At 38.7% G+C, this 27,601-nt stretch overlaps 2 protein-coding genes across 5 annotated transcripts in view; one reads left to right on the top strand and one right to left on the bottom strand.

The window, feature by feature from the left end:
- The window catches only part of milt (trafficking kinesin-binding protein milt), a 39,164-nt gene extending 38,527 nt beyond the window's left edge, over positions 1 to 637 (bottom strand). Inside the window, exon 1 of the mRNA XM_067349059.1 lies at positions 413 to 637. Coding sequence (XP_067205160.1) covers positions 413 to 622 — 210 coding nt within the window. The 5' untranslated portion in view covers positions 623 to 637. The remainder of the gene's footprint in view (positions 1 to 412) is intronic.
- A 131-nt stretch (positions 638 to 768) lies between these two features.
- Positions 769 to 27,601, top strand: LOC105679958 (transcription activator GAGA-like). Of its 4 annotated transcripts, XM_012380303.2 has the most exons (11): positions 769 to 1,747; positions 2,036 to 2,222; positions 5,687 to 5,909; positions 6,947 to 7,141; positions 7,230 to 7,487; positions 7,561 to 7,696; positions 7,837 to 7,908; positions 18,617 to 18,798; positions 19,028 to 19,247; positions 19,403 to 19,517; positions 19,598 to 27,601. In XM_012380303.2, exons 3-11 carry the CDS (start codon positions 5,721 to 5,723, stop codon positions 19,647 to 19,649), a joined length of 1,419 nt encoding a protein of 472 aa, XP_012235726.1. In that variant the 5' UTR covers positions 769 to 1,747; positions 2,036 to 2,222; positions 5,687 to 5,720; the 3' UTR covers positions 19,650 to 27,601. The 4 variants fall into 4 exon arrangements, with proteins under 4 accessions (XP_012235726.1, XP_067205170.1, XP_012235728.1 ...); XM_067349069.1 differs by having other exon boundaries at positions 769 to 2,222; XM_012380305.2 differs by lacking the exons at positions 769 to 1,747; positions 2,036 to 2,222 and adding an exon at positions 2,249 to 2,340.

Raw genomic sequence — 27,601 nt, forward strand, 5'->3', positions numbered from 1 at the left:
GTGAGCGAGTTCAACGCAATCAATGTCGGATAACCAAACTCAAATACGTCTTGCGAATTGAGGAAATCTCCTGAGACGGATAGTCGCTTGTGCAATCAAGAGAAATCCCTCTATTTATTGCTTATCAATTGTGACACATAATTTTAAATAGGAATTTCATTATAACAATGATAAAGTAACTACGATTTTCGTTCGCAACTCAACACGAAGCAATTCAAAAACGTAATAATTTCACAGTTTTGCAAAATCTTTGCAAAGTGATGCAATTTGCTACTCGCTGACGTAATCCGCCAGCGATAGCGCCAGTCAATAATTATGCATATTGCCTTTTTATTTATGCGCTATATTCGCGCTAAAATTTATCGCTTGCGCATCGCCTCGACTTTTACTTTCAAAGCTTCTCGCAACTTACGAAAGGGATAAAAACGGGGAACAGTGGCTCCTCCGGAGGCCTATAAACCATCATCGCCGTGCGCGTATGTCGCGCCAAGGATCCATCGTGGAGAAAATCCGGCGCGATGTCCTTCTCGCATCCGTTGCCCTGCGTCTTGTCGCGACCCTTAAAAACGCGCCGCGCGGAATTGCGACGCGCCTCCGCGAACGCGATTCCTCGCAGCAGCATCGCAACAGCGCGCGATTCACAACGTCAATAATGCAAAAAAATTCTTATCGCTTCCGGCAAATAAAGAAAAAGGAAAAAAAAAAAACGTTTTCTCTGTCAATCTCTAGCGATAAGATCACTGGTCGATGCATATGTCTCCAATCGTGCAACTGACGTAATTTAAACATGAAAAAAGTTTGCAACGTCGCAATCAACGTGAATCGAGCAGGCGTGAATCCGCGAAGATAAGTTCATAACTGTCGAAACTGCAACTCGCGAATGTGCGAAAGAAGTGCGTACAAACGCGATAAAGCGCGAAAATGCGCTACGGGACGTCGTAAATTCGATCCTTCGCCCGGATAACTCGATAAGTTCTGCGAGATGCGCGATGTGCCGATATGTAAAAGTAACACGAGTTTGCCTTATCTTCGGATATTGGTCGATAACAAACGGTACAATCTGATTTAAAAACGCTTTTTGTACAAAGCGAGAGAGAAGGGAAGGCGAAGGAAAAGAGAAAGAAAATTTTAATCGTAAAAAATTATACATCTTCCTGCCTAAGTGACGAAATGAAACGCCGCATAATGAAATCTTCGTTCAAAAATATCCTCGCAAAGTTAAGTTGAGATTACGTCATTAGAATTCTTTCGAAATATCTCATCTGTGCAATATCGGATTACGTCTAAAAAGGCTTTAAGGGTTAATTTTAAGGATCAATCTGTTTTTTTTAGATTTAAATCTCGCTTTTTAAGTATTAATAACAAGTAATTTTAAATAATTTTGTATCGGTTGATACCAGTTTTGTAAGCTCTTTTTCTCACCCATCATTTACTACACAGTACATTAAATTGCACACTCATTTCTTTTTTGCAGAATTCTTACAACTAATCACGTAATTGCTAGTCAAACGACTTTGTATGTACATTCTTAATTATGTATGCTTCACATTGATACAATTTGCATACATTTTTCATCTAGAAAGATGTATCCAATCGTTGATGCCTACTTTATGGAAGTTATACGAAAGGCGTGGTTCTAGAGTAAATCTTTTTACGAGCAAATCTCGTTTGATCATACGCTGTACATGTAAAAATAGTTTTTTCATATGCGTGACGTACAAGGAACATGATGCAACATATGCACATGGTAAGAGATAAAAAAATTATTATTCCTTTTACACACTTGTCAATCAACATTCTGTTTTTACGTTTTTCGTCTTTTTAAAAAAATTATTCTTATTTGCACAAAATTCAATATATGAAAAATGGAAAAATACAATTCTCATATAATGTACGTAAAATAAATTTAAATTCACTCGTTATTTGCGTACTCGCTACACGTACGATAAGTATGTATTTGTTAGTATTATAATATATGCAAGATCTTTTATATATATATTTTTTTTATTAAAGTAAAACACTATGTGTTGTTTAGAGTGAGTAGCTGCGGGCATGTCGAAGCCACGAGACGGAAAGTGAACTGACTCAATCGCAGAGCAATCCTGAAGAAGTGGATACCGCGGTGACAAAGCCGACATTCATCTGGATCGTATCGAAGCATTTTCTACACAGACTGTACATTGCTAAGTCCGTCCGTCCGTCCGACTCCTACCAAGATTAAGGTAATGCTCGGTTGATATGATACAATAGTTATGTAGTCTTTCCAGTGCTCTATGGTGCTTCCGTTGGATGGCCGCGACATTCGCGAAGCTTTAGAATAATAGACGGAGTCGCAGAAAGGTATGAGTCTATCATTCCTTGTCATGTGATTCACACGCCCTTAACAGTACTCACTCTCAGATAAAGATTAAATCAAATGGATTTTCTTCATCAAAAAAAATCAGAATTTATATTTTTAAAAGCACGAAAACTTACTTTTTTTAAAATTGAAGATCTTAAGAAGAATAGTTTTTGCATTTAACCACTTTTCCACGCAATTTTGTGTACAAATACTTGTGTCACACACAGAAAATTTCTAGATATTAAAATTTGATATATCTGTAAGATCTGATGAAACATACAGATACTTTCTAAGAAATAAGTTTGTTTCGAAGCACTCACCGTAACGTAGTATAAGGTTTTCGGTTTCCACTATGGGAAACCACCACAATCACCAGTGGAAGAAGTCGTGTAGACACTGAAATCATAAAACAATATTAGTTTCTTTCTCCTAATTCATAGTGAAACTATTTTTCTATAATTATTGATTTCACATTATCTGCTTACATGTGTACTATTAAGGGAATCATCATAAAGATTGATATAAAGATGGAAGTTCTACATGGAGATCTTGTGATGAAAGGAAGTTTGACAGGTTTCCGTGATGGTTACATGTATATTTGTCCTTTGCCATTAATCATGTTGTTCGCTATTTATCATCTGTCATCCTATGCATCAAATTCTACATGACAAAAGAATCTAGTTTGCTTAAGCACTATGCAAATTTTGTATGAGAAGTAATCAGTGTAACAATGCGTAAGTGAGAATTCTCATAGTGACTGTATCCGCGTTACATAAATCGTGTCATAAATTACACAGTGTAATCGAACAATGTGTATAACGTGGAAACGTTGCAAAAAAAAAAAAAAAAGAAAAACATAAAGCAAAGTGCATAGTAGAAAAGAGGTGAAGCGCGAAACGACGTCTGTAACAGGCTGGGTAGATCATCTTATAGGTTATAAAAACCTGATATCTTGAAAAGATACCCGGTGCAAAGTACAAGGTGCGCGTGATTACACTAAATGCTATCCCGAGTACACCTGTCTGCCTCCCCTCCCTTGGTGTATCGCAGACGGGTGCACGATAGAGTCCGCGAGCGATTCGGGTGGCGGTCAAAGGATTAGATCAGCTGTTGACGTCGCGGATCGGCGACGCGTGCATCGAACCGCGAGTGGACTATACTCGCGGATGCGCGAACGGACAGCGAGATGTTTTCGTGTGATCGAGCTCGGGGCCGCTCGAGTGCTCCTTTAATGTATCGATCACATATTCCCGCAGTAACCTCAGCCGAGCTCACGGGCAAGGAATTAGGTTAAAAAGGACGGCATTGCATCGCCGAGGACAGGACGCGCGGACGATCTGTTTGCTTACCGTGCGTCGATGCCTGGCGCACATTCTTGCTCGAAAAAAATGCAGAGAGATGCGTGTGTCGATGCTGCCGCGTGCAGTCACGTCACTGACATTTTCCGTAAGCGCCGCACTCCCGCGCGTACTTCTCGTATTCTCGCAGGCAGGACCGAGTGTGACGCGAAACGAGTCACGGGACAAACGGATCGAGAGACGCACGCGGACGAACGAACGAGCCGCAGAGATGCCAGGCCACACGCGTCACGCCAGGTCGGGTCGAAAGCACGCGTTAAATATAGGATAAAATTGTACGGCCTATACGAGGATCCACGAGCGCCTTACAGGATGCGCACGCGACCAACCGTACGACTTTACAACGTCTATGTTCTTCCCGTCTGAAGTCAGGCACTTTCGTCTCGCACGTGTCGTACCTAGATACTTTGTACATCGTGGTTTAAAGTACGTTTAAACATTGCAATTCCGTGTCTGATTCATGACGTTCGAGAAGTTAAACACAAGATTAAAAGATAAACAGAACAGATTTACAACAATTAAATTAACTGATGAGAAATGACTCTTAATTAACGGTTATAATGCACAAATATTTAAATATGCGTATTCAAATCATGTTTTTTTTGAATAAGATTATGATAATTCAAAGTAAATCAAACGATGGAATGCTCAATATTAATGCTCATTGCTAATAATTTCTTGAATGACGCTTACTTTTTTGCAAATTTTCGAACAAAATATCTGTATTCTCATAAGCATTCGAAATATTTTTATTTCAGAATATGCACGCCCTTGTCGATATTTCAAAGAGACAAATTGTTTGGACTTCAATGTCCAAAGCAGTAATGCTTTTTTTTTATCTTTTGATTATTAATTCCCAATGAAATCTTTTTTTAACATACAATTCATATCGCATTAATTATTACACAATCCGATAACAAACCTTTGTCTCCATGATAAAGCGGCCATATTTTACATTGCACATATACCATGAAAGAGTATTCGTAATCACGCAATACGCATGCACGTATGTATGTACAACGGGATCGAAGCATTGTTGCATGTAGCTTATTATTTCCGAAAATTCGATACCCCGTTTCGTCCGCCATCAGTTTCGACAGTCGGCGCGAGAGTGCGTGTCGTCAATAGCCCATGCGCTGTTCGAGCTTACATGACTGAAAGACGCGTCTAGGGACAATTCGTTGCAAGGGTGACGTAACTTGCAGCCCGCGAATTTGAAACGAGTATTGATACCGATACAACTCTCGCAACTTAATTTTCGATCCGCGTTGCACAAAAAAATTACATAAACCCGAATTTTCATTATCACAAACAGAGAGATAATTCTGATTAAACATAACAGTTATTTTGATTCAATAACATTGGAATTTACTTTCATTGAGATTGCACCACTTTGATTTCGAATGCACTGCATTCAAAATACTTTTAATATAAATTTTATCATTTATATAAAATTAGCAGTTCAAAATTGTAATTACGTTGTCATTCTGCATGATAGTAATGAGACAGTAATTATAGAAACAAATTAATCATGTTCCACATTTGCTAACACTTCCAAACACTTGTGCCTCTACATTTTTATAGCACACTTGACGCAAGCAAAATTTATATTTGTTTAAAAACTGATGGACAATGTTTGATTCGTATAAATCAAAGTTTGTCACGTTGGAAACGGAAACTTTGCGCCAGAAATGCATGCGCTACATTTTTGCAAAAAATGTCTCTCGAAGCATTACTCCATAGACGTCCGCAAGTACCGTCGTTTTCTCGCGCTTTTCACGCGGCGCGACCGCCGTTCGACCGCCTAGAGAATTTTTCTGCCCAACAGCTGGCAACCTGGATATCGATTGTCATTATTTATATCGTACGTTTCCTCTTCAGTCATCGATTCACTTTTTACATTTTACATTTTTACAGTAATGAGAGAGTTAAGTTTTTCCCACGGGCATATGGTATTCTAAGTTCGCCCCCACATGTGTGATCATAGGTGTTGTTGAAGGGGAGTCGAGTGTGTGAAGAGAATGACGGATAGCCAGCAGCAGTTTTGCTTGCGGTGGAATAACTTTCAGGCGAACATCACAAGCCAGTTCGAGGCGCTGCGAGATGACGAGGACTTCGTCGACGTTACCTTCGCGTGCGACGGCAGGCGACTCCAGGCGCACAAGGTCGTCCTTTCCGCGTGCAGCCCTTACTTCAAGGAGTTGTTCAAGGTTAGAAAACCATTTTCTTCCCGCTCCCCACCTTAGACGTATATTCCTCACCGTCCCCCTGCGCCCGCATCCTTCCCCTCTCCCCGCGCCCTCCGGCGGCAGCCGCCCTCCCCCCTCTCGTCTCTCCCCACCCCGCCCCTCGTCCGTCGCCCCTCTCTGCCCCTCCGCGCCGCTCGTTCGTCCTCTTCCCCTGCCGCGATACGCGTGTGTGCCTGTATACACGCATATTACATGCATTTCCCTCGTCTCATCTCTTACGATGAATAATTCCAAAATTACACAATACCTATTTACGTGACGACCTCTTACACGTCTTATCTTTTTCGTCGCGCCTCGGGCCCATTTCAAAGCGAAATGTACTCGTGCGCACGAATTACGTCACGATATGCATGTATTTTTTTTTCGCCCACCGCCAACCCCTCGGACGCCTACGCGGCCTTTCGCGACCGCGCCGAACAAAATCTGTAATTGCTGCCGGGCAATTAACGCGTCGGCCAGGGGGAGTCGATAAATGAACGACAGCTCGTCGCATACGTTTGTTCAATCAATCCCGCTCGCGTTTTGGACGCGAAATTATGCAACAGAAATCCTACTCTGCTGTTTCTCTGCGTGTATCTCTCTTTTTCAAAAGAGATACGATGAAATATGATTAAATGATACACTGCCATTAGATATGAGTCATCATAAGCAGAAAAAGTAATCATATTGGATTTCAAAGATATGCATATTTATGAAGCCGTCGACGAGAGACTGAAATTAAATATATGGAATTTTATCATTAATGTAATATTATTAACGCATTTAAAAATTTTCTGTGGTAAATAGGCGTTATGAGATAAATATAATTAATTTCTTATCAAGTTGAAAATTATATAACAATGCGTATTTTGTATTAAAAAATCAAAATTGACTTAATGACTTGTTTCATAATTTGTTATCGATTTTATAATCCTCTTCCTTTTTTTTAATAAATATTTCATAATACACATATATAAGTCTGTATATGATGAATTAATTACTCGGGATTTATTTTGCAGACAAATCCTTGCAAACATCCGATAATTTTCATGCGGGATGTCGAGTTTGAACATCTACAATCACTATTGGAATTTATGTACGCTGGTGAGGTAAATATCTCGCAGGCCGAATTACCTACATTTTTGCGTACTGCTGAATCTCTTCAAATCCGTGGCCTCACCGACTCCCACAGTAATCAGCACAACAACGAAAAGGTTTGTTGGCATAAGCTTATGGCGAGTACATTACGTTTGTGTTTGCATCATCGCATGCTACAATACGCAACTTTCCAATGATTTACAGCACTTGAAGACAAACAACATCCACGCATCGAATGGTCGCGGTTTGATCTCGCCAACTTTTGACGATGAACGCAGTAAATCTCCACCACCTTCAAGCCCTCCACCACTGAAAAGGCTGTGTAAAAACAATAGTGATTCATCTCCAGTTTCTAGTCCAGTACCCACTGTGCCGCCTTGCGCTACCATTGCACCTCGCTCGCGCCCACTTATCGAGCCTCAAGTTCAGCTCGATTGTTACAAAGATCTCGATATTGTTGAGGTATACTTTTATTACTATATTAGATTCGATTTCTATAATATCCATTTCTAATTTATGTATTCTTCACTTTCAGCCAAAAATAGAATTACCTGAATATGGCAGTGACGACGATTGCTCACCTAAACCGGAAGCTAACGCATTACCCAGTGGATTTCTCAGCTTGGATAGTGGTATGGAAGTGCTACCGTCTTATCCACAGTCTTATCAAGGTAATTATCTGCAAGTGAAAATAAAATAGAAATTAATAATTTATCCTATTATTTTGGTAAGAAATTTTTTGAATACACAGTTTAGTTTTTTCGATTGTTGAACTTATTAAATTGCTAAATATTTATATCGATATTTCTAGGGAGCCAGAGTGTCGAAGGAGGAATGCCAGGTCCATCGCATGGGAGTACGGAATTGAATCAGGAGCAGCAAGGTGAGTCATTTTACTATTTGTTGGTAGTGCGAGCACCATTACAAACAGCAACAACCTAGCCATTACATCACAAATGTCAAATGTGAGTAGAAACAAGGAAGCAGAAAGGAATCTTGATGGTTTGAAATGGTAAGCTCGTGTGTAGCTCGGTAGGTCTTGGTAGGCGGTAGGAGACATTTGACACTCGGAGGCTTTAACAGGCCTGAGTCCACAGAGTGCAGTTTGCAGTTAAGCAGCTGTGTTGTATGAACGTTACCGAAATAGCCCGGAAACTTAATTAACAACTAAGTCCTGCGTGTACATATTCGAAAAAAAAAAAAGAAAAAAAACAACCCCATCCCATTATGCTTTATAATCTTTTGTTTTCCCGCTTCACATGTATTAATGCATATTATGTATACACATACATATACATACACTAGATTATCCTGATAAATCGTTTAGTGTGTAAAATATAATTGCTTATTAAAAAGTTAACGCTCAGATGATGGGTATTAGTGAAGTCTGAATAATCGTTTGCTTTCTCGTTTACTAATTTCAAACGTCATATTTACATACATGTGATAAGTTTTCGAATTGGCTTGTACATATTGCTTCGAATTAATATGATATATGAAACGTGGCCATGTCTTTCATGTCGTACGTTGAGAAATTTTGTCATCAAATTAAATAGAATTTGATTATGCTTCGAAATTGTGCTAGACTTTTAAATTCTGTAGCATAGTGTAGCTGTATTTAAAATATTGCTTTAAAATTGTTAAGACAATTTTTGATCAATCTCTTCATTTGGCTATAAAAAAACCAAATCTTACATTATTAGCAAAAATCTCTGTATTGGCTCTTGAAATAATTCATAATAGTGAATCATGCTATCATACATGGAAAAATAAATCACGAATCTGTGTCTACATGTCTAACTTTTTGTCGAGAAGTATTATACTTCGCCACTTAATCCAGAAACGTATTAAAGATGTGCAATAAACATGTAAACAAGATTTTCACTAATTACTGGTTCTCATTACTCATCGATTCATGCTTACCATTGTTTTCAAACTATATGTTTTTTCTTACTGCATTACCATTGTTTTGTCTGCCAAACATATTTGACTCATTGCATCCTTGCAAGTGATGACTCTTGCGGGGGACCTTTTTGTACTGTACCGTGCAGGCAGCAAAAAATTGGGTAGCACTAAATAGGGTTGTTTGCTGGTTGTTGCTGTCCTGTGGTGGGTGGTATCATTCTGATATTATACGTGGTGTGGCAAGGCGTGGTGCTATGCTGTGGTAACGTGCAATGCTGTGGGCTGCTACCGGTTAGAGCAAGTTGTGTGTGTGTTGCAGCTGACCTGCGTAAACTGCACTCGCTGGACCCACGCCCCTGTCCTGTGTGCAACCGCATGTACAGTAACTTGTCCAACCTGCGGCAGCACATGCGCCTCATCCACAACCCTCAGAGTGTCACTTGCCCTCTATGTAACAAGCCATTCAAGACCAAGCTGTACCTGAAGCGTCACCTGGTCAGTTTCCACGAACTCAGTGTGGCAGACAGGCAACGTCAGGAAGAGATCTACCAGCATCAAGTTAAGGTTCAGGTCCAGGGACAGGGACAAACGCAGGTTCAGGGAGCAGCTCAGGCTCAAACACAGACACAAGTTCAGGCTCAAACACAAGCTCAGATTCAAGCTCAGACTCAGGTGGATAATAAGGTGCTTTTAGCAGCACCTGCCCCGCCCGCTCGGAACTCCACCGAGGAGGGTGGGGCCAGTGGTGGTGGAAGCACCGCGGAACCAAAGCTCAGATCGTATCAGGCACAGGCTGGCGACAATGCTTATTCGGTAGAAGTGGCGCAGATTGGTGATTCAAAGCATTTTGCTAGTGGGATGTTGCAATTCGATGCTACGTATCACTAATGTACAGGATTTATTTATTTTTTAATCTATCGCCCAGTATCATTTTGTGATATAGTAACGAATCGAGTTTATCTTTATTGTTTAGTGAACTTGTGATTCAATAGGAAACGTATCTACGTAGTTGACCGACAAGTAGATAGAAATAACGTTACGACACAAGGCTGATTCCGTATTTAATAATCAGGTCCTGCGCGCGTGAGCGCGCGGGGTGTAATTTATAATTTTAAATAGTTTCAATCGTGTATATCGCGATTCTTGTCACGCGTACACACGCGGGGACAGGGAGTCATCCGATTGACGGTCGTGCACTTGGATTGTTTTCGTCCGTAATAAGACGCCTATACAGATCATTCGAATGATCATTCATACGAAGGTCGACAATGTATATAGGTTTGGGAGACTAGTTTACATATAAAGTCCCGTGCCTATTCATCGTAAAGATGAACGCTGATGAGGGAGAGAACGACTAAACAAAAAAAAAAAAAAAATGCCGATGGTGGAGCAGCCATCCCACCTCGTACTGATAATTCTGCAGCCGGATACTTGTTGTTTTATTTAATGCTATACAGTGTTATACAGACTACAGATATTTACAACAATATTATATTCTTACAGAGGATTATATTTACTTTATTATTGCAACGCAATGTGCAATGACATAGCTCATACATGATATATTTTTCACATGCATACATTGCAATATACAGCCAATTGACAGCTCAACAGAGTAATAATATTTATTATTAACAGTTATCAACAGACCGTGATCGCAATAATGCAGCAGATTGAATTTAACAATATATAATAAGAAGGCAATGTCTCTGCTGGTTTCTTGCGTGCAAGCATACTCGTAGGAAAGTTTGTTTTTCAAGTATTTTGCCTCAGTTGTACGTTGTGTTTACGAAAACAGCGTAAAGATATTTATTTCACTATTTTTGTCGAGGAATTCTTGTCGTGGAGTTCAGTTTTAGATACAACATTCACGTTTAGGTATTTTCAAACTATTTTACAGTTTATTCAATTTCAAATTTGTCAATTTTTTTTCGGAGAGAAGTTTTTAAAAATTAATATTAATAAGCATCGATATGTTAAAAGACATAGTAGTGTTTCGTACAGACACAAAGTTTATATATATATATAGTAGCAACTTTGCAAAAGAAACGCTATAGTATCTTTTACAGGACATATAAAGCTTTTCTGGCAATGATTATGCGTTTTTTCTTAATAAGATATTTTTGTAAAATTAGCATTTTTGACGTTACAAATTTTAATACAACAATTATAATATTATAATTATATATAATACAATTTGTAATATTATAATAGTGTTACTTTCGGTTGTCTGATGAGATAAAACTCTTGGATTGATTATCCACATCGCTTAATTCGCTTGTATCATTTTTGACGGGACGTCTCTGCTTTTAAACTTCTATAAAAGTAAGCCAGCATAGATATCTGCCATACAATTCCATAGCCATAGTACCACACAGTACAACTCAGGATCTTTTATATTATATTTTACAGATGACAATAGTTCCATAAGTACGATTTATATGATGGCGATTCTAGGAAATGGGGGCACAGAGTATGTTCCCTAGAATCGTAACTTTTTAAGTCGTACCATTCATATGACAGGCTCCTTACCTCACATACAATCAAATTACTAAACAGATGCAGCTATATATTATAATATATTTACATACAACAATTTACAATAGTACTGGGAAGTTGCAACGACTGCAACCAAACACAGATTGCCGATATTATACAAACGGTTTTTATTATCTGTTATTACATTGGTAAGTGATTGCAATGTTTTTTTACAAGTTAAATGTACTACGAATGTACATTCGAAACTTTTGTTTACGATATGAATGGATGCCCAGCACAACTGACAATTAGTACCGAAATAAGATTAGATTATAAATGTTGCATATCATATTATAATATTGTTATACATTTGCCAAGCGGTGTTACATTCATCAACTCTCAGGCTTCGGATCATACACAGATTTCATTCAGCTTCCCACCAGGTGCAGATTAATATCTCAGAATAATAATGCACTTTTATCGTTACATCACTTATCGCAATGCCACGTGTTTAATCGGTTGAAAATTCAATTCGCAAGTGCTATACAATACAGTGTCTTGTAGAACAGGAAATGTGGATATTTTTCCTGCATTACTTAACAGAATATCACGTTCATTGTTCTACTTAGCTTGTTTTTCTTTTCTCCGTCAGACTTACATATAATATTCTTTGTAAGAGTTGTCACCTTTTTAACGTCTGCTTTTAGTATTTTTCGTAACTGCTCGATCCTTTGCCTGAGATCCATATACTGTGTATATCAGAGTGATGTGTTACAGAATGTCACATAATAGTAAGCATCATTTGACAGGCCGGACTTCGCTGGGCATTAAAAACCGGTTACCTAGCTAATATCACAATACAATTCCGAACACTCACTGTTATAATTGCGATTATATTTACGAATTCAAATGGTGTGTGCGTACATTCCGCAATCCGCAGCACGGAGACAGCAGGGGGCAAAAAAACAAAAACAGAAAAAAAAAAAAATAAAACAGAAATAAAACGACGGTTTTATTCATCGGACGAGCACACTTGCAGCTAATAGATGAAAACTCGCAATGAATTCCGCATAGTATTTTTGGGTCTAACACAATACAATTTTACCGTATATTAAATGAAAAGGTATATTAACGACACGCATCGCGTGTCGCAAGAGGTATATCTTTGTGATGAAATACGAACAGTACTTGCCATTTTTCCAAAAGAACTCGATGAGTAGGTACAGAAAGCTCACAGGAAAAGTAATCTTTTGTCTGCGATAATAAGTTTTAACTTTATCCTACTGCGATTTAGCATTTGTATCATGCGTTGTTACGATTATTATTGCTATTACGATAACTACTACCGCTATTATTACCACTATCAATACTACTACTACTACTACCTACTACTACTTACTATTACTACTACTATTACTACTCTCCTACTACAATTACTATTATTACCGTCGTTAATTTCATATGCATTTAGACGCATGTATGCGTCTGTTGTCTCGTGGATGCTTTATGTTCAAAAGGATGTCAATTTTTCGTTCTTCGCGCCGCACGTCTCGGCGTGCGTCGCTTTTCTTAATCATAAAAAAAAAACCAATATCTTTTAGCGCGTTCAATTATGTGTTGTATATATTGTAAATTATTATGTAATTTGTATGCGCGTCACAAAAAAAAAGTAACTCGTGTATTCGATCGCTAGTTGTTATTAATATAGGCATAGCTGTAGGGAAATATTACCTGGATTCAAGGTAATATACGGTTTCTCTTTTGAACGATGGATACCTTACGCACGCAATATTGCGAAAAGTGGACTTTGCAGCTTCAATTTGATTGACGAAATAAAGAATTTGATCTAGTCATTTAAAAAAGAAATTATACATTGAATGTGTATAATAATTTGTTAGACTTGTGAGAAAAATTTTTTACTATTAGTTTGTTATCTGTAATTCAAAGATATGCAGATATGCAGTATTAAAATTTTCTTGAAAATATTTTGTACAATGTTTTTAGGATTATATATTTCTGATTAGATATATTTTCAATCGATACATTTGTTGTATTTTAAGGATACAAGCCCAGTGTGCAAAAGTATGTAGTACTTAATATTTTTTATCATTTTGTTGTCATTATTATTCTGCGATTAAAAATTGTACTAATAATTTTAAAAATAAATTTTTATGTTACGTTATGTAAGATTTATTAAGATATTTTGAGGGCGAAAAAAGTTTTGAGAAAAAAAGACGCTATTGAAATTGGAAATATTCACGGTGCAAATGCAAGAAAAAAAGAATGAAAATGCACCGTGACATCTTCGTTCGAATGAGAAACCGCATTTTTTAACGCAATATATTCGACATAATTTTTTATGTAAATTCAGTTCTCGGTCGACGTGTCGATCCTTTATGAGCGTACTTTTTCAAAAGTATATAAGCTTAAGATAGAGCTAGACTTTAGTATGCGCGAGAGGGGCAAAAATGCGAAATTTTCGATGTAAATAGCGGCAATTTTTCCAATGCAACTGTATCGAGGATACGAATATTCGCTTCTGAAGTAGTCACACGCTAATATTTAAGTACGATATTTATTCAAATCATGGCGTATCTGAAGTAAGTTATCCTCTAAGTAAACGGGCAGGTCAATAACGTCTCGTGCTATCCACGTATAATTATATGTAACGGCAATCACATTGCAAAAGTATACATACGACTGATTTTCGATGAGCGTGAGTGTGTGTGCGCGGTATGTACTGTATTAAGACGTATAAGAAAGATAACAGGAAAACGGAAAGTGAAGTACAGTAGCTTGTACTTGGCGGAATTTCTGAGCAGATAATTGATGAGAAAATTCATACCGGCTTCGTGAACGCCTCTCTTCGTCACGCGTGAAAAAAAAGAAAAGAAAGAAATATCGCGTGTGCGAAAGACAACCTATCGACGTTCCTGATAGAAATTCCAAGATCATAAATAAAAAATTTGCTGTAAGTTAGAAGGGTAAAATTTTATTGTTTTTCTAAAATGCGTTAAGTAAAAATTTTTCGAGACGTTTAATGATAATTTACATTTAAATCTCAAATGATATAATAGAAGATTGGGATCTTTGGTTTATTCGGTTTTTTTCAGACATTCAGATAAACTTTTCACTGCAGCGTGATGATTTTTATGCAAGCAGAATACAAATTTAACGATCGAGAACAGATGTGTTCTTGTTAATTCTTATCAGGGCACTTGCTAGGTATAGTAATTATGTAGTGACAAAATCGATAGAATAAAAGAAAAATCGATAAAGTGCTCTTTTTAGGCTGAGCTGTGAGCTCTATGAAAGTGACTTGTTATTGGCTTAACGGAGGTTGGCAGAAGAAAGTGCAAACTATCTGATTTACGCTTCGAGATACAGACTTTCTTTTCTTCAATAAGCAATTATCTGGACAGAATGAGCTCTGCATCAAAAAAACAAAAAAACAAAAAAAAAATAAGAACTTGAATTCATAACGCGGCATTTATCGAAAGATGTACATTTTTACTTTCGGCTAATGTTTCCGCGATATTTTCTCCTTGAGATTTGATACGCCACGATAATTTATTTATTCTAACTAATGCGGCACTGCGTTATATTTAACTGACTAGTAGTCGGTGATGGGCGCAAAGTGAATTGACAGTATTTGGATACATGTGCACATACTTGAAATTTACTTGAACGCTTTTTTATTACGGAACATTTTTATACTTTTACAAGTTTGCTGTCATCGAACTTTGTCGAGAAGTGATTGCATTTTTTTGGCGCGGTTGTAAGAATATTTTATACTAATATATCTAATTTTTACTCGTAATAATGTGATATATAATTTTGATCAATGTTTATACGTAAATTGCGTAAATGCATAGGCGATGCTGATATGATTTTCAGATGTAATCACTGAATATTTTCCTATGCTGATGTCATTTTATTCACTTATACTTTTCTTACTTCACACGTTAGCAGACTTATTATCTTGTCGGAAATATTTATAGGCGTAGCTACTACATATACAAAAACTGCATTCATGCGCATGTATCCGAGGCCCAACACTATAAGTAGCTTAAGCGTCGTTGAGCTTGCATCGAGTGCGCTTGCAATTTACTGCACATACGCTGCACTTAATTTATCAAGAATTAATAATCCGGAGCAAGATCTGAACCTTTGTGCATGATAAGTGCCACGAGCGATCTAATCCATTCTTGACATTCTTGCGCGATTTTTGCGATCACTCGCGAGGCAGCGATTAGCGAGAAAAATCCTGACTATTGTGATTATTCGAAGAATTGAGTTCTAATCGGAAGAGGCTATCTTTCGCTATAATAGCTTTTTTTTTATTTTTTAAGTTCTAACATAATCGTTATCATGAGACTGTAAGAGAAACATTTAAAATAGATATTCCAAGAGTCGCAGTTTGCGACATGCAAATGTGATGTTTGAAAGATGTTTCAAAGATGAGTAGTATTATGTGTCGCCGTCCATTCTTTATATAGTAGGATGATTTAATTTACTTTGATTATTCCCGCTGAGATACGTTAATTGCGTATTAATACCTATATACGTATATATCAATCTAACGCATTATTTATAAAATAATCGTTCCGCGTGGCATAAATCAGAAAATTTCAATTACTATTGGTATATAATCATTATTTATTGTCGCGAACTAGGAGTTAAAAATTAAACACGAACGAAAAAGATCGAGCCGTTCACCTTTAGATAAAAAAATTAACTTATTAATTGGCTGATCAGCTCAATCCTATTTATTAGCATCGACATCAAATTATATTTTTCTAAAGTAACAAAAAAAAGAAAAAAACTGTTCCTAAAATGCACAAATGGTTAATTGAGAAAAAAAAGCTTGCGAAGGATCACGCGGCTCTGTCGAGGCCGCAAGCACGTATAGAAACCTACATGTATTCAACGTGCGTTAATTTCGCTAGTGACAGGTGCATCAAGTAGCATCAATAGATCTGTAATCAAGTGTGCTTTCTCCTCACCCCCCCCCCCCCCCACCCCTCACCCCACTTTTGCGACGCATAAATGACACGCGAGTCTCATTATTTAATTGCAATACGACGAGGTCGTCATCGTATTCGATCGATATGAGTTTCTCGCAAATTCCCGCAAATACGATACTAAGCATAATCCTACGATAATAGTGCGATGTTCCTATTTTGCGTTTCGTGTTTTTGTACGTTCGAAAATTCAAAAGAGAGAAAGAGAGAGAGAGAGAGAGAGAGAGAAAAAAAAAGAGAGACCACCGCGGACTTTCTCGGCGACGAACACAAATTCCTGTTATTGTAACCGCGGGGTATGAGACTTTCCGTCTGGCTTAGCGCAGTATCCCCGTCGTAGCGATTCGTTCTGTACCCAAAATTTTGTCAAACGATACATTTGAATAAAGTAATTCACATTTGTACGGAATATACATGTATTACGTTATTTTTACGAGATCGCACACGACAATCAATTTGCATCGCAATGAATCTACTCCACACTACTGACACACCTATCGATGTCTACATACTTTGAAACACACGAGCACACGAGTTAAAATATATACGTCGAGCTGCGTAATTGCCGACGTAAAGGGACGCGATGACGATATCCGGAGAAAATGATGTTCTATGAGTATATCCTTAACTGCCTCTTCGATTTAAGGGACTTGCGTTTCCGCGCATCACCTCAAGATATTTTGATGTTGTAATTGTCTGAGATGAATTAGATGGGGCGAGAAGTGGGAGAATAATAAAAAAAAAAAAAAAAAAAAATGGAGAAGATATTGAGGGAGAAAAGAGAGAGATGAGTGAGAAGGAAGCGGAGGTGGAGGAGGGTGATTGTTGGCTGCACGCGACGGATGGATTGATGGAGGAACTAATCTAGATTGGTCGGCTGGTGTGTTGCAGCCGCGGGCATCGGCACGGAGGGAGCGGGATCGCCGTCGGCGTCGTTAATGATATCGAGTGTGCCCGGCGCCGCGGAGCCGGTCTGCACTTGGGATACCCCGCGGCCTTGCCCGCGCTGCGCCCGCGTCTACAGCAACAACAGCAATCTACGCAGACACCTCCGTACGGCCCACGCGACCGCCCCCGACCTCCTCGCGCTGACGTCGCTGCAGCGGAAAGCCATGGTGCCATAGCCATCGCCGATCCTCGACGCCTCCTCTTCCTCCGTCGGAGGCCTGTAGCCGGGAGACGTCGAGTCGTCGACAGCCTCGACTAGTCCGTCAGTTGGGTCGACTCGTCTCTCGCGAGAACGCCTCTCCGAGCGCCTAGCCAGGAGATACCGTTGCGATAATATTCTCGGGGCTTCAATGTCGGATGGACCGGTGAACCGATTGGGTTCTCCTCATTGAAGATCGAACGTCGACGCGAAAACGTCGGTGCGAGCATGAACATTTTAACTGTCGTTCTTGATGTTAATATCACACGATTCTTGGATAGGGAGTTTATAGTATCGATTATTCGGGGGGAGGTTGATTAGGAGAGAGGGTTGTCGATTAAACTCGTGAAGAAGACGAACGGTGGATTCTCGCAAGATGATGATTTTCGTAGGAAGCTAAGTCTCTGTGACTATAAACAGTTTGATGGAAAGTTGACAGTGTTTTGCATAGTAATTTGATTTCCACATGTATTACATCAACAGCGATCGATTAAAAATTGTTGCATGAAAATAATTAAAATATTCATGGAAAAGCGACTTGCGTCGCTTCAACAGCAACAACAATTTGGCGAAAGCAATTCATTTTATGCGTACAATCATTCCTGTAATTTTTTTAAGATATCACGTAGCTTGAAATACTATATTGAATTGAGTGAAGATGAGTTGTCATTTTTTGTACAAACGGAATAAACATATTCTCCGGAGAAAAGTCTCTACTCGTGTCATTTCGGTTGACCCAGAAAAATTTCATCAGCTGAAGACACCTCGTTCTGTGTTCGTTGTCAAACCATCTAGATGCTTCCTTTATTATTTATACCTACACACATCCGTTATTGTGAAAAGATATTATTTGCGAATTTTTTTTCACAACAAATGTAGCTTTACTGATCATAGAGTTAGCGATCCTTTCGTATCGCCGAGTGTGCGTTGCAAAGATAACTACACGTAATAACAGGTGAAGTTGCTTAACTATTTTTCCTTCCCTTCGAGACTCGGAAGCGCGAAATTAAACGCCTCTTCACGATGAATGATTACAGCGCGAAGAATACGTCGCGGTAGGCCGCGACTCGGAACCAGAGGTGGCAAGCACTCCTCGCCGTCCGTTCACAGAAATTCGCCCTCCAGAAACGACTGGCTGCCCTTGGACATGAGAACGACCCCGCCAGCTGCGATGCCTGCCTATCGCACCGGATTCGAGGAATCCTCCTCGGATGGTGTGGTCAGTGTCACGAATTTCACAACTTTTAACTACGCGTAACCCGTACAAAATATATTTAATTCTATTTTCCAGACACTTTTTTCTTGTTTTTTTTTTTTCCACGAATATTTTCTACCTTTAATTTTTCAAAGTTTTATCCTCTACATTTTTTTCCATTTGCTTTAAAAAGCACAAGTTTCACGTTGCAGTTCTGTATATAATTTCAGCATGCTCTTGTTTTGTGCGTTAGGTCCATCTGGGCGAGGGAATAGCTGTTTGCGAGGAGCAACTGAGGGCCGTCAAATGGAGCGATTATCGCAAGTTGACGCGTGGATTAGCCGCGATATTGTTCAGCCCGACGGAGTTGGCGACATGCTCCGTCACCGGTCAACGTTGGAGCCGTGCCGGCACAGCTACCGAACGTCCTGTGAAGCCTGCTCTTGACAAGGCTAAGGTTCAAGCTATTATATGTAAGTACTCGATGAAATTTCAAAGCGCACATTAAACAAGACGCTCCTTTTCTAATTGCACCAATCCAGACGAGTTTGCACGTTCTTTTCTCTCTCTCTCTCTCTCTCTCTCTCTCTCTCAAAGACTAATTAGTTTTCCACATTTGCTGTTACAGCTTACGTGACATCGAGATTTCCGTCGGTGGACGTCAGCAGTGTTAAGCAGGTTTTAGCGTACAAGTGCAAGGAGAACTCCACCGCCCTGAAGATGAAGTCTATACGATACATATGGTGAGCCTCGGCGATCCTGTTCGACCGTTGAAAACTTCAAGATTCCGTCTTTTCATATTTCTCTCGCATTTCAATTACAGCGATAGACAGGACACGGATACATCACCGCGGGGCGAGCCCGAAGACAAGTGAGAGGGGGCACAGGGTGCGTGCAGGTTGCAGCCTGCTTCTCAATCCCGTCGCGTCCTGCCGCACCCTTCATCCGATACGGTCAGCTCGCCACAGCGCTCGCAGAGTCAGCACGATCACAATTACCATCATGATAATGATAGTAATAAGGAGCGGTGCGTCGACGAGCGTCAACCGCAGCGCAACCGTGACGAAGGGCGCAAGAGCGACTCGCCGTCCCACGCGTCGGGTGTCGAAATGCTGATACCTTTGCACGCGCTTCGCGACGCGTTTCACTCCACCCTGGGAACGGCGGCGACCTCGTTCATCAAGTTGCGGTTTCAACCGGCGACACCGATCGAGAAGATCTAAGGGGCAGGACGGCGGACAAGGTTTGACGTAAAAAAAGAGCTGAGAGATTTCTAATGGTTTTACCGCGCACGGTAATACACGCGATACGATGAGATATTCGACATTCGTTCACTTTATTTTCGCTCGTTTGCCATGAAAATCGCGGTAATTTTAATGGCGGAAAATGGTAGATTTTTTTTTTCCTAGAACGTTCTATAAGAAAATAAAGTAACGAAAGATACACCGAGAATGTTTTACGAAGCACAAGCACGGTAGATAAGTTTGTTCGGTAGAACGTACGACGAAAGCTCGCGGGGAATAATAAGAGGCGCATTGCTTTGGAGAGGAAAATTCAAGAAAGGTGGAAATAAATTTGCGAATTGCTTGGTGAATCTTGTATCCGCGATGCAAGATCAGGCACATTATACGGAAAGCATTCTGCTCCGAGTGTCATTTTCAGAAGCTGCCGGTCGTTTTCGTAGTGATTGAAATTATCGGTATACATAAATAGCGCGGCAAACAGCTTCCGAAAGCTTTACACGCTTTGAGTAAGATGAGAAGAGAATGTATCATCAGCATCGAGCTATTACGCGATGAGAGGTCTATTACGTATATAAGAACTCGACGTAGCGAAGCGCGATGTGGGATTATTATATGGCTACGTTTTTGTCGGAGCAAATCGTTCCTTCGTGCGCGCGCGTGTTTTTTTGTTGCTTGTTTTTGTTTGTCAAGGACAATCTAGAAAATTGTGCATTTCTTTTTGTCCGTGCAATAACGTTGCGTTCATAACGTAACGATGCGCGACATGGAAAAAAGAGAAAGGAGGAGACGTTGACGGAAAAGCGGATCAAGACGCGGCACAAAGGGACGATTCTACGCGACATTCTAATCAACTAGGAGGATTTATTTGGTTTTGGCTGTGAGCTACGACCACATGCGAAGGGGAGATCCGTGTGGCTCTAATGAAAGAGAACGCACCCTTCCAGAGCGAAGGCGAGTGATAAATAGTGAGAAGGCAATATTAATAAAGAAAAAAAAGAAAAAGAAATGTTATTAAAAAATAGCGGATCGGAGCGACCATTTCCGATCCTACCGGGATACAAGGGTAGACTTTCACATAGAGTATGCCTAATATATATATATATAAATATATAAATATAATATATATAAATAATAAAAAATAATATAAATATATATTATAAATATATAGTAATATATATTACTATATTGAATATATATTATTAACGAAATAGATGAACTTATATATTATTTGTTGGGAGAGCATATTGCATATATATATTACACATATTTAATATATTTAGGATATTTATTTGTTGATTTGGTGATATATATACTATATGATTTTTATAAAGGTTCGCGCGCGCGGCATGGAGAGGCCGGCCTATAAAAAGCGTTTCGAAAATGCAAAAAAATAAAAAAAAAAAAAAAAGAAAGAAGAAAGAATCACAGCGAAGGATGAACATGAGTGCATGCAGATTTTAATGACGATATGTATAACGTCGATATGTATGACGATATGTGACGTAAAGCGTTCAAAGTGTTCTCGCACGATCGCATCTTACGTCGATCTGATTATTACAGATATACAGAAGCGGTTCGATAATAAGTGTGATCGTGCAAAATTGTCTTCTATCTAAAGTACAGAGGTTTTATCAATTTTCTTTTCGTCCGAACAGATTGTTATCTGCGATTGCAATTTACTTATGAAATTGGTCGATTGATTAAGCCCGGTTCAGATTGCCTGCTTTCGTTGTCAGCAACGAAGGCGGAGGAAGTACACTTTCGAAACGTGAAGACATTAATTGTCGCGTTTATTGTCGTTATTTCGATACAGTTTCTTTGCGAGTGCAATTAATATTTGATTTAAAGAGGGGAATTGAGCAAAATGTTGTAGTGTGATTTGTTATTGCTTAATGACAATTAATCGAACAGCCTAAAATGAGTCCTTATATTGCTGGCCTAATGTTACTTATAATCCAAATAGATTCGATCGAGACAATGTTTTTCTTTTTTATCGTTAAGTCTATTAGTGAAATTACATTTTATTTCTATAATTTAGTTCTCTTTTTATTTAGTCGTGTATGGGTTAAAAAACCGAAAAAAAATATTTAATTTAATATGATTCTATTAATGTACTTGATTTAATAATATGCGATATATATATGTGTATGTATATGTCGTTCAAAGAGAAGCAAGCGGGAAACGCTGAATCGGCCTTAATTACGATACTCACTACAGTCTGTTGCAGAAACGCGCTCGAAGTGACGACGCGTGTGTATATATACATATATTCATGCATGCACATCGCGTAACGTACATACACCCATATCTACACGTACACTCGGTCACGCAGCAAGCTCTCGTGTTTACGAATTTGCGCATTGATGAGACGCTACGACGAAATAATATCGGTTTTTATTTTACGTGGATTGTGAAATCACGAAAATTCGCGTGATCAACGAGGAATTATTTGCCGAAGCAATTTCTTCGGATTTTTATTTCCGCGAATTGATTAGAGCGAGTCTCTCCACGATCACTTGAAATTGAGATAGTGATTGGCGTTGTCAAAAATAAATTTTGCAATTTCGTTATTAGAAGTTTGTTTGTAAGAAATGTTGTGTAATTGTTAAAATTATATGGAGAAAAGTAAGACATTATTCTTGCAACTAATTTGTTTTTATATCGTTTTATCGAGTTTCACGTTTACTTCAGCAGTTTATTCTTGAGCCTGCACTATCAATTCTAGAGAGTTCTATTCTCGACTTCGTGCTTTTCTTCACAAATGTAACGTTCTTTTACCGATTTCGCGATCAGCCGAATCGCCATTCTGTATCCTTGCGTATGCTACACACGCGTTACATTACGAAGCACGCAAACCGACAACGTAGAGGTACATGGCTAACGTTTTTTGACTTTTTCGATCGTTCACATAGTCACCCCAGTAGATGAAGCTTGTAAATAGTAACCGAATGTTATACGATTACAAAGTAACGAGATACAATTACGACGATTGAAACACTGTGAGGAGAGGGAGTTCCTCTCGCGAGCGGAGCCCCTCGTATTACTAAGCGCCTACGACTATTAATACGATTAGCGTATTGCTCTGAACAGAGAATGGACCTCGTGCGCAAATTGTGAAGGTGGAAACAAACGGCAAAGCCTGTCCGTTTCGCTGGCCGCGCAGATCGGACTTTCGAACGAAGCGAAATTTTCAACGAGAGACGAATTCACGCGAGGACTTTGGCCAAAAAATTGAAACAAACATAAAATAAAACACAGAGCACTTTGATAAATAAAGTTTCAGATAAAAACACCCGTGCCAACGAGGCGTGCAAAATCTCGGAGTCCACTTCTCTTTTCGGATCACGGGAGAGTAGCGTGTGCATACTTACCTGTATACTAAGCATACCGTAAACAAAAAAAAAAAAAAAACTAGTTTCCAACGAAGAATATTAAAGAAACGGAATCGTTACGACACTTACACGTATAGATAGTTCGCGAAATAGATTTAAAGGAAAAAAAACAAAAAAAACAAAAAAGGGTATCGAACGATGGAGTTAAACGAGCGTGAGACGCGAACGTGTGCAAGGTGGGAAGAGAGAGAGAGAGAGAGAGAGAGAGGGGGGGGAAGCGAAGAGAGAGGGTTGACTGGACAAGTGACATACTCCATGCCTTATAATAATAGGTAATACAATTAACGCGTAAGCATAGGTAGATTTATTTAACTAGCGAATTAATCATAAGGGATAGAGACACCGTATTGTTCTGATTCGCACCTGACGATGGGAATCCAGATTGGTCACATCGTCGCGGGACGAGAAAATTCTTCTCATCGCCGTGGCGACACCCGAAGTAGGGAGCAGAATTTTGTGGGATTGATAAATTCTTGGGTGGCGTCTCGAATTCCCAGCGTCAGTGTGCTTTGTAGGCAAGTGAACGCTAATCGAAATACTTGGACGAACAAAAGTGCACGATAATCGAAGCAAAAGATTTTTCTCGCGAATTGTAGACCAATCAATTACTCATCAATTATGCTTCATGTCTTTTAACGAACACGTTATTTTAAACGATCATTCGCCTAAACGTCAGAACGAAAAAAGTTCGAAAGAACATCCGACGAAAATTGAGGAAGAAACGTCGAAGGGATGTCCGAAGATTTGTTTCACTCATCGTGCGCTTTTGTTTCTTTTAATCGTAGTGAGTAGTGAGCATCCCTAAACGTAGTAGGGAAAGTGATGCCGCTAAGTCGAACGACGCTGCGTGATTTGGTAGTTTTTAATCGCTTTACTACGGGCCGGCGAAGTAATCTCGGAGGAGTCGAGTTCGATTTTCTATTGCGGTTTGTGTGCGTTTTTTTCCAATCACTCTTGCAACTTTGCGTTCGCGAGTATTAGCTTATTCGCTCAGTCTACTTTGCACTTGGCTCTCGCGCGTTATATTTTTTTGAAACAGTTAAACAGTGACATTGAATGTGAGTGATATTAGTGTATGAGATGAAGAGAGTGTCGAGATTTTCGACGCCACGACATCGCGTCGAAATTATTTACGAAAATCACGGTCACATTGGAAGTGAATCGCCGTTGTGTCACTGTTGAATCAGTTAATTTAACAAGTGACGTTGTTAATTCACACCAGTTTGGCACTACATATCTCGCTTATACACGCGCGCAACACTAATTATGAGCAATTTGCCCAATGATAATCGCAACTCTTACCGCGTAAACGAAACACATCGAACGCTTTATCCCGTAGGTAACGCGTAGTCCCTAGAAGCTGTGAAAAGAAACGATAGCGAGAAAGCCGATTTGTTAATATTTATTTAGATACGCAATTCACGATAAGTAAGTCATCCTGGAGATGGACGTTTGTTTTTGTCGGACCTTATACGTTAAACGTTAACCCTAAATGATAGAGTTTATTATACTTACAGAGTGTAAGAGAAAGGCTGGCGGAGAGACCCGTTGCGTGTGGTAACCACATGAATTTATATTTATGTAAATGAAATTCTTACGATATTTGTTTTGACGTTACAAATTTTATTTACATATCTCTATTATTTATGTATTTATATGCTAATGTTCGTGTAAAAGGCAGAAACGAGGAGTTCTCCGAACAAAAACTTTGCGTTTGAGGTGAAGAGAGCCGGTCAGAATTTTCTTACACGTTTTTAGGGTATTTGAAACCTTCATAGATTATTTCATACTCATAGCATCGGTGAATAGATTTCAGAAAGTTCTTCGAGAAATCGCGACAGCTCCGATTGTTGATTTTTTTTGTTTGGAGGATGAGAGATCGCACGCGAGTTTCTAAAGAGATTTCCGAAGGTGCTATTCATCAGGAAACATAGCGTCACGTGGTAATACTTTTAATTCGCTGTAAATATTCATTTCAACTTAATTTACGTCACGACAGAGATTCTAATCGCAGCAATTATAAAGCGCGAATTATTCTGTGCGATGAAAAATTGTGTCTATTTACAAAATTTATACACTTAGCAATTTTCTTATTCTCTATTTGTCCTCATTTAATATTCTCTTTGGAGGAATCCTCGAAAAACGTCTTTTTTTTTTATCCTTCCAGGAATTAACAAGCATCATTAATCGTTTGACAAATTATGTACGTTCTGTTTTCAATGCTTTTCTAGGGTTTGGTCTTTAGTTCGATAAATGGGTGGAAGGTGAATACAATTTGCACGCACTATAATTCTTAGAGTAACGGTGACCTCTGCGACGAAAAATGTTTCCGCTGAGCGGCTAGTGACACATATTTATGCAATAATAGATTAATAAGTAGGAATGTGCGTGTTCACGCGTATGTCTCGCAAAGCGCGAGTCGAACAGTGATTGAAAATCGTGATCCACGTGACGCGAAGTTTTCCTTGATACCATTGGCAATATCGTCGAGGGAGTTTTTTCGAGGATCGAGATCGGGCGAGATGCGCGATCGATCCTCGAGCAACGATTCCCGCGATTGTGATACGCTATAATAGTCGTCAGACGTCTTAATCCGTTAGCGCGGCTTATTGTTCTGATTTGTTGTGTCATTTCGAACTTCTGTGTTATTTTTAATAAATCCATGGATTATTTTGTTTCTACGCCTATCTTTATTTCCGTTTGATCCTGAGTTTTCAGTTCCTCTATCTTTTGTAAAGATAAATAAAAAGCGGATGTCTTTTGTTTAAGTTTATTGAAATAAATAATTAGCTATAGGAAGAAATGGAAAAGTTCAACAATTGTGAAGCTAATGTTTAATTTTGGATTTTAAAAAATATTCTAATTTTAACAAATATATTTTCACTGTAATTTTTTTCTTTACATTTGTTTAAGTTCGTATATTTTTTTAATTTCTAATACTTTATGATTTTTTAATTGAGTCAGTTCGCGGATCACGCAGCTTTGTTCGTTCTCAGAAGCGCGTCACCTTCAAGTCAATGCACGAAACAGCAGCAATAAGCGGTACTGTTAATTAATTAGATAATAGCAGCGTTTATCGAAAAGCGCCAAGAAAGTGATCCAAAACGACATGTTAGACATTGCGCTCGCCGATCGAGCGCCAGCAATTCGGCAAACTCGGGGGAACTTTGATACCGATTTCACTGATCGCTTATTGATTGATGGCCTGAAAGCATTGTCCGAATTGCATATTATATTAGCAATATATTAAAAGGTGGAATATAAGAACAGCGACAGGAAATGTTATGGGCGTTAATGTTATATAATTACAAAACAACGCCTTTCAGAAATTTGTACTCCGGAAGGACTTGCGCTTAACAAAAATTTGCGAAGATATTGATATAATTTTTTGATTTTTGACATTAAGCATTTTGCTAACTGTTCAAAGAAGATTTAGTTAAATCAATGGAAATATTCAATGAAAAATATAATAAGCTTAATTCTTTTAAGCTCATGTCAAAAAAAAAAGTTTCGTAGTATTAAAAATTGATTAGAACTCAAAGTTCCGTTGCCTGATTGTAATTTAAGACTTTATATACGATAACCGCATTGTTTTATCGTCAACATTTAGTTATCTGAGCCTGTGGCAAAATTTCTGCTGAGGATAAACGAAAATAAATTACGTAACGCTCCGCTAAACAAGCGCGTGCAGATGATTATCTCTGATAATTATTCTCATATGCAGACAAACGAATCATCAAAGTGTTCCGGCAAAGTTCGTGGCGCTCTAACGGCTTTAATAATAATACCGTAATTGTGATAAAAATAGTTAATTAGTGGGTAAACGTTACGTACACGATGTAACGATCGTCGACGCGATTACAACGACGATCCATCGGTAGATAAGAGACAGATTATCGCGAATTAATTAAAAAAAAAAAAAAATAAATAAACGCATACAGGGATGATTAAGATATTACGTAAGAGAATAAAAATCATTATTGCGTATAATCGATATTAAGCGATCAGATAGTTTGTAACGGACCCGTAGACCAGTGATAGGTAGAGAAGTATATGAATATATTAACGAATTATATCGGACTACCATTGCGACGTAAACGAGTAAACGATGTACTTATACATATACATTAGTCAATGTTCAATGTTGAGATATTTATCTGAAATAAAAATACATATACGTTGTTTACACCA

Source organism: Linepithema humile, chromosome 2 (assembly GCF_040581485.1).
Source record: "Linepithema humile isolate Giens D197 chromosome 2, Lhum_UNIL_v1.0, whole genome shotgun sequence".
Classification (NCBI taxonomy): Eukaryota; Metazoa; Arthropoda; class Insecta; order Hymenoptera; family Formicidae; genus Linepithema; species Linepithema humile.

Coding starts and splice junctions, on each gene's coding strand:
- LOC105679958 (XM_067349069.1), top strand. CDS start 5,721: ATGACGGATAGCCAGCAGCAGTTTTGCTTGCGGTGGAATAACTTTCAG. Junction 5,910..6,946: donor ACTTCAAGGAGTTGTTCAAG/GTTAGAAAACCA, acceptor TTTATTTTGCAG/ACAAATCCTTGCAAACATCC. Junction 7,697..7,836: donor TTATCCACAGTCTTATCAAG/GTAATTATCTGC, acceptor CGATATTTCTAG/GGAGCCAGAGTGTCGAAGGA.